This window comes from Populus euphratica, unplaced genomic scaffold (genome assembly GCF_000495115.2).
Source record: "Populus euphratica unplaced genomic scaffold, PopEup_1.0 scaffold583.1, whole genome shotgun sequence".
Lineage (NCBI taxonomy): Eukaryota > Viridiplantae > Streptophyta > Magnoliopsida > Malpighiales > Salicaceae > Populus > Populus euphratica.
In genome coordinates this window covers 42,569-50,751 of record NW_011500459.1, presented here as the reverse complement: position 1 = coordinate 50,751, position 8,183 = coordinate 42,569, and the positions used below count along the sequence as shown (strand labels likewise).

Below are 8,183 nucleotides of genomic sequence, written 5' to 3'. Positions count from 1 at the left end.
CGTTAGCTTGGTTGGGGGTTTTGATAACAAGGTTGCCTTGTCTGCAATACGCTTAAACCCAGAAAAGCCAACGTGGGATACTGATGACTCATTTCAGACCACTTTTTCCTATGCTAAATGGTACAATAACGACTACCTCTTCTATTGAATTCATTTAACTCTCAACACACTCTCAAATTAGCTTTGAAACCCTCCAAAAAAGAATTATACACACACACACACACACACACATATATGTGTGTGTGTGTGTGTGTGTGTATAATTCTTTTTTGGAGGGTTTCAAAGCTAATTTGAGAGTGTGTTGAGAGTTAAATGAATTCAATATATATATAAGCCTCAAATGATGAACTTTCTATGTGAACAGATTGAAAAGGCTAAGAAGCGCGAAGCGAAGCAATGCAGATTGAAATGAGAAGCAAAAATGATGGGGAAAACAGCTTGGATTAAATGAGAATCAAAGAAATTAAATAGGTACTAGAAAATTAGAAATTGATGCTTCCATCCCACTTCAACTTGACCTTTCTCTATCTTGTTCAACCCGAGAAAGATACCCAAAATCTTTCTCTACCTTTGAAGCAACTCTTCGAACCTTTGGGCTCAAGAAAAAGAAACGAACGAATCACACGACATAAACACGAGAAGACAATCAACTGATGACACAAGAAAACAAAATGGGAAAGAAAGTTGAAACAAGATAGAATATCCCAGAAAAACACCACCAAAATGGGTTCCTTGAATCCTAGGCAATCTATCTCAACCTCCCGGGGTTTGGCTCCTGTATCTCTCTATAAATGTTCACTTCACAACCTTCAACTAACTGAAAGACAAAAACACTGAGACACTACTAGGTTCCTGGGATACGTATGAACAAAATTTCTAAATCAATACACCTGTAAATATTTTCGGGAAAAAAACAAAAAGAGATGCGAACAAAAACAATTTAACAATTTGGGATTTGCTAGACCTTTATAATGGTAAGAGGGCAGTTTGATCACGGAGGCAACGCTCAGAAGAGACACGTCATATGGCACATCAGATAGACTTCAAGACGTGAGGCTGTCTCACATGTACATTGACAAGTCAGCCCCTTCATAAATAAAAAAAAAAATTCAATCAATTGTCTGTTGGGCCACTCAGCCAAGCCGGCACCAAAAACCTAGAGGATCTGGGTTTTTTTTTTTTTTTTTTTAATTTTATTATTTTTTGTAATTTTTTTTAATTTTAATAATTTTTAACAATTTTTTATGATTTTTTAATAAAATATTATTTAATCTTCACTTAGTTTATATATAAGATTTCATCATTTTTTTATATTAAAAAATATTCTTTTTAGGTAGCTCTACTTAATTTTTTTTCTCTTTTTAATTTTATTGGATCACTTCTTTATGCATTTTTTTTTTATCATTGGCTTTAGAAAATAATTTTATTAAATATAATCAAGTTAATCACCTGTTTTTCAAGATTGCATCTACATTTATTTTTCAACTATCTAAGTTATTTTTAATTAAATATCATTTATTTTTTACTTGATTTTCACATAAAACTTTTATATTTGTTTTTGTAATATATGTAACTTTGTATAATATTTTTTATTTGATCATATTTAATTATTTTTATTTTTATTGATTAAATAAAAATATTTTAAAAAATAAATTAGATATATAATGTATATCATTGTCAGATTAAATATCTTAATTTATATATATATTTTTAGTTATTTTTAGTTATTATTGAAAATCTTTTTAAAAGTTTTTTAACACAGGTGACTATCAATTTATTTAATTAATTATCAATTTATTTAATTAATTATAAGTATAAGCTTTTCAATTTATAATTAAAAAAAAATTTTATGTGAAAAAATATATTAAAAAACCTTCATATTTATTATTTTTTTTTGTTGTAAAAAATTACCCAATTAGTGAAAAGGCATTGGTTTAAGATCTTGTAAAAACTAATGGAAAACACATTCAGGGACTCTTTATATTTCCATATGTCTCTTTCTCAATCATTCCTCTACTCTTATCTTTCATTTTCTCTCATCTACTCCTCATTTTATTTCTTCTTCTTCAAGTTTCTTCCGTCCCTTTTTTTTTTCTCCTTTTAATCTATTGCTCTTTTCAAGATAGAATCCTTGGAATTTCTTCAATTTTTATTATGAAAATCTCTTCCTAACACCCTCATATCTTATATTCTAACTTTCTTTGGTGTTTTTAATATGATTTCTAGAAGATTTCTAACTAACTCTCTTCACCCTCTCTTTTATATATATATATATATATAGCCACCACTAGTTAGGAATTTCTAGAGAATTCTTCACTTTTTTTAGATATAGATTTCCTTATTTGCATCTTGCTCACTCATATTTTTTTTATGTGCATGCTAGACCCTTATGTTCTCTTATTTTCTATATTAACCCCTCATACTGTTTCTTATTTTTATAATGGCCTAATATGTTTTTATATTTATACATTCATCCTATAAACTCTTTTGTTTATTTTTGTTTTATTTTTTTAATTGCATCCCTCTTATTAAATAAACTTCCTTTTCATTTAATTAATTTATTAATTTGTTGAATCTAACCATTCCACTCATCACTTACATTTTAATAGTTAATAACTCAGAAATTTTTTATCCGAGAGTTTACACAATTATTTCCAACCACAAATCTATTTTATTTTAATAAAAAATAAATTTTCTCACCATCTTTACCACTTGAATTTTTATCTTTCTCCTTTCTATTGTACTATTTAATTTTAATATATGATCTTTATCTTAGGGTTTACAATTATTGCAGTTTTATTTCACAAAAAAATAAAAATATAAATCAATATTACAACTATTTTCATAAAAAATCATCTTAATATTTTATATTTGTAATAATCTAATTGTATAATATTAATTTTATTTCATTCAAGTTAAACTCATCATGGAAAGTTGTATTATTAACTTATACAATCCTTATATTAGATTTATAATATAAAATTAAATTTATGACACTAACTAAATATAAAAAATTAAAAAATATTTTTAATCTTTTACATTGTTAGAAGTTACTTGTTTATAAAAGAAAAAAAAATTGTATTGTTAATGTTTTTTCTTCATTTAAAAAACAGTGAAAAATTATATTGGAAACCTATGGAGAACTTTCAAAATACTTTTTTCTAAATTTATATAAAAAAAAAGCTAGTTTTTTTTAATGGGAAAATATTGCTTTAAAATACAAAAAACAATTTAGTTTTTTTTTTCCCAAATTTATTCTTTTTAAAACATTAAAATATTATACTGTTTCTAGACAACCTCTAATGCATGTTTTTCATCTGAATCGACAGTTGCTGGGAACCACTCCTCCGATTCTTTTCAAATCAAAATAATAAATGTACTAAAAAAATTTACATCTTACATGTAGGAAAGACAAGGATCCCAGGGAAAGGGCATAATGGTCATTTCATTTTTCCCTCCGATTAGACTTGAGCGCTTGTGCTTCTATGGCTACCTACCACGTCGCTGCTCCATGTAATTTCAATTATATATATATATATATATATATATATATATAAGGAAACTCTTAAAGTATAATAATAATAATTAAAAAAATAAAAAAAAGGAAAAGGAAAGCGAGGGGCGGAGGGTTAGTAGAAAAGACAGAGAGGAAGGGACTTGGGAAGAGGCGATAAATGAAAAAACGGAAGAAGAAGACCCTTAACTACTTGTCAGTGTCCAAAAATCCTGAATTTTGGTAGTTGAAGTCTTCAATTATTGATCGATCTAAGAACCAACATCACAATTCTCTTTCTTTTCACGGGCATCCATTTCTTTGAATGACTGGTTGATCGTAGTTTAGTATAGTTTCCCCTTCCGAAGAAGATGTTTTATTCTATTGCTTAATTTCTGAAGCAGGCCAGGTCCGTCCAGCAATCCAACCTCTCCCCAGTAGCTTACATATGGATCCAAGTACAGTTTTCTTTCCTGTCTCTGTTCTACTTGCTTCATACAACGAGAGTAGAATCTCTCTCTCTCTCGAAAACTACACAACTGGGTGGGGGTTCGCTTATAATTATGAATTGAGATGGATGGAAGATGGGTATTGTCGTGTAGTATGAATGATTTGAAAAAAAAAAAAAATCTGTGATGTCGTGATTTTAGGAATAATAGGAATGGGAATGGTGTTGTGATCAAATCAAAGGATTTTTTATATCTCGTACTTAACTAACATGTTAATGTGCTTGTATGAAACGCCAGATTTTAACTGCTGACTTCCTCCTCCTGCTGTTGCAGATGCTTCCATTGACGAGAGAGATGGTTTCAGGAATGGCGTCAAGATAGTCAAATCTGTCTCTGATAAGCAAATTGATCTCCTCACTTCTCGATATTATGCAACATCTAAGGGTACTCTTCTTATTCAGACTTGATTTTATGGTTCTTTGTGTTTTTGTGTGTGTGTGTGTGTGTGTGTTAAATCTCAAAGTTTTGCTTGTTTGTGTCATGCACCATGTTTCTCTATAACGTTGATGAGCAAGTCTCTGCCCTCCCCTCTCCAGATGGGACGGAGCTAGAATGACACAAAATTCCTCCCATATGCTAAGAAATACTCATGGTTGAGCGTCAATGTTGATCAGAGCATTGATGACCCTTTGTTTTTATTATATATATATTTTTTGGAGATTCAAGTCCTTGACTATGAATCTGAAGCACTCTGATATTTTTGGAATGTACTTCTTTGTCATTAATTAGTATTCTCACATTTTTTAACATAAATTATTTTAGGTACCAATTTTTATCTACCAACTATATCAGGCTTATTGAATCCTGCTGCCTTTTCATTTTCCATCTCCTGATTGATTTATTTTTTTAGTAGCCTTCAAATTTCTTTTTGTTTTTTTTTCTTTTATTGGAGCACTGTTGCATGTTTGATTGTGTACTTTATGGAATTTTTTTACCTCATCATATGACTTAATGTGGTGGATTTTCCTGCCATTTTGATTTATATTTTACATCAAACTGATGTTTGCACTATTAACTGCTTATCCAAACTGCTGAGAGACATTGTGCAGAACTGCTGATGGTAGGGCAAGTGACAGATGCGACAGATGGAGAAAAGGGAAAATATACACTTGTTAGAGATCCTGAGGATTTTCAAGGGATTTATGACAAACCCCTTCCATGCTTTGGCTGTGGGATTGGATGGTTTTCGTTAGTATTCTTCAATCTACCGTGTCTCCCCCCATCCCCATTTCTCCTTTATGATGGTTATCTTTTTGGTTGCAGTTTTCTTTTGGGATTTGTGTTCCCGTTGATGTGGTATTATGGCACATTTCTTTACTTTGGAAATTACTACCGGAAGGATCCAAGGGAGCGGGCAGGCCTTGCCGCTGCTGCAATTGGGGTAAACTCTCTCTCAAAATAATTATTCTGTGGCTAGGGAAGCAACAGGAGTCCGAGTCTGAACTGCATTTAGGAGATGATAATCAGATTCTCATCACTGCCTTCCTTTGTCACTGACCTGATATGTTAAACAGTTACATTTATAGCATACTTTTTTGGGAGCATTGTCCTCGTGAAACTTTGTCTTGTTGAATTTTTACACAATTTTGATCCTTGATTTTAATGCTATTCCTGGTACAGGCAATGTCGTTTTCTGTCGTGCTGCTGGTCATAATAGCTTATTGTTCTCTATTTTAGACTTGGCAATCCACTTCCAAGTAAGTTCGTATGGCTTTATACATTTAAAAACAGAACAGATTTCAGTTGCAAGAAATTGCATGCGCAATGTAGATAAAATGTTCAGGCGGAAGAGCACAAAGAATGTTGATACGAGATTGTTCCTTCACAGTTGGAGATTACCTTCACGGCTACATTGAAACATATACAAATTCCTAAACTTTCTTCCTCCATATGCTGGGCATACATAAAGTCCCAAGTGAAGAAAATCTTCAATTAGCATGAAATTTACTTGTGACTGAAAATTGAGGCATTGTTTATATGCAATACATCTTGTGATTCTTAGAATATAGGATTGTTTATATGCAATACATCTTGTGATTCGTGAAAAGGAACAATGTGGTTGTTTCGGGATGGTGCGTGTCCATTTCCTTTAAAACGTTAAATGGAGCATAATACCTTGCACTTGATGTTACCCTACTTGGAAGGCTCAAAACTCGCAAGCTCTATCTTCCTAAGCTCTCCTTGGGATGCTGGAGAGGTGCTGGAGAGGGAATTTGGTACAATTTGTTTTTGTTTTTAGTTATGTTTTTAAAGTGTTTTTTTATGGTTTTAATATGTAATAAATAAATAAATAAATCTAAAAAAATTATTCTAATATATTTTGAAGTAAAAAATTATTTTAGAAAGAATCTGAATGCAATATTTTTTAATAATCATAATCATACATTTATTATATTTTACAACACAACCTCCATTGAAGAGGTTGATGTCAGTGAGGTGATGAAGAGGGTGTACAAAAGTAGTTGTATTTGTTTTTTAAAATATTTTTTATTTATAAATATATTAAAATAATATATTTTTATTTTTAAAAATTTATTTTTAATATTAGTATATCAAATTACTTTAAAAATATTATTGATTTGAAGTAAAGAAAAAAATAAAATAAAATTTTAATTTTTTTAAATATAAAAATAAATAGGCTTGAAAAAACAAAAAATAGACGAACCTGAATAGACCAGAACATTCATAAGAAAATCTTTTCTCACTGCTTGGCATTACAATTAAAGTTCGGCTGACAGGCTTCTGAGCACGCTCATGTCGCAACCAGTCCCTGAAACAGCTAGGTATTTGCTAAGACACAGTGGATGGATAAGATCAGCTCATCTGCTCCCGCCCATGCACACACTGATTTTCAATCTTAAACCAGTGGAAAAGCAATGAAACTCTCCTGCAAGATTTTTTTTCCCTTCTCAAATAGAATCATTCAGAAGCAATACAAGTCTGGTGGTCCTATATGTCATACGACAAGCTTTTTTAATAAGACTGCAGGCAAGCATCTAGGCTCCCCTGAATCAGCAGTCCAGAGAGAACCCACAGCTCAGAATGGTTCTTGATTGAATTGGCTGCTGAACAAATGCTAATGGACTGGAGGAAAAATCACTGCAATTGGCGCCTTTGTCACCAGTAATTCTCTTCTACAAGGTCCGAAAACTCAAGTTCAAACTTTAGCGGCTGGATGGACATGTTTGTCATCAACTCTTAATCAGGAGCTCGAATTGATCTGCAACAGAACCAAAAAGAGAATAATCAACAGTCATGAGAAACAGAAGAGAGACAGTAAGCACGCAAGAGATAGCATGAACTAAAAATCGTCTTCTGTTATGCCAGATTCTTGGAGGGACTTCAGAACAAGCCTTTTCAGTTTCCTCATCTTCAGAACTTCTTTCTGTGTCATGCATAAGAAACCGAAATCTTAAATGTTAGCATGAGGACGATATTGGAGAAAGACTCGTCGCATAGCCAATTAAAAGATGAGTGTGATAAAATTTATGCATTTGATCTTGAACTAGATAGTTTCAAGGATGCATTCAGATTTCAAGGCTGATCCAATTAACTTCATCCACTTTATCATCTTCTTGCTTAGGGCTAGGATCTACTGCATTGTCATTCATGAGTCAATATTTGTTGTGCTTTAAAAAGCCCAGACCCATAATAGAATAATAATCCAATTGAGTGTGGGTACGACAAGCAACTATATCTTATATGCTTCGATTAGCCGAGAGCCTAAGGAGTTCTAAAAAATTACTTGAACAAATATATTCGAGTTTAGCTGCGAGTTGGGCTCAAGTTACTATAGTTTTGATGAGTTGCGAGGCCTAATATATTTTAATTCAGTTTTGAATTGAACCCAAGACACCGGGAATCTAACGAGTTACTAGATCTAATTTATTTGAATTCACTTATGAGTTGAGCCTAACACGCCGTGAATCTGACATCTTACCAAACTTAACATATTTAGATTTAGTTATGAGCTAAGTTCAAGGTACGTGGGTGTTGCAAGTTGCAAGATCTAGTATTCTTCGGCTTAGCCATAAGCTAAGCTCAATGTATCGTAGGTCTAATGAACTAAGAAATCTATCTCCTCCTAGGTTTGACCACACGCCAGACCTAATTGGTCTTAGAAATCCGTATTATGACTATAAGGTTCTAAATATTATTAACATTACCTATTTATGTAAGGA

At 31.8% G+C, this 8,183-nt stretch overlaps 1 protein-coding gene across 3 annotated transcripts; it reads left to right on the top strand.

The window, feature by feature from the left end:
- Positions 1-3,586: 3,586 nt before the first annotated feature.
- LOC105114811 (60S ribosomal protein L18a-like protein) lies at positions 3,587-6,138 on the top strand. Of its 3 annotated transcripts, none has more exons than XR_840218.1 (6): positions 3,587-3,951; positions 4,276-4,386; positions 5,052-5,190; positions 5,266-5,383; positions 5,623-5,988; positions 6,031-6,138. XR_840218.1 is itself a non-coding variant. In XM_011011504.1 (6 exons), exons 1-5 carry the CDS (start codon positions 3,942-3,944, stop codon positions 5,677-5,679), a joined length of 435 nt encoding a protein of 144 aa, XP_011009806.1. In that variant the 5' UTR covers positions 3,587-3,941; the 3' UTR covers positions 5,680-5,699; positions 5,831-6,133. The 3 variants fall into 3 exon arrangements, 2 of the variants coding, with proteins under 2 accessions (XP_011009806.1, XP_011009805.1); XM_011011504.1 differs by having other exon boundaries at positions 5,623-5,699; positions 5,831-6,133; XM_011011503.1 differs by having other exon boundaries at positions 5,623-6,133.
- The last annotated feature ends 2,045 nt before the right edge of the window (positions 6,139-8,183 follow it).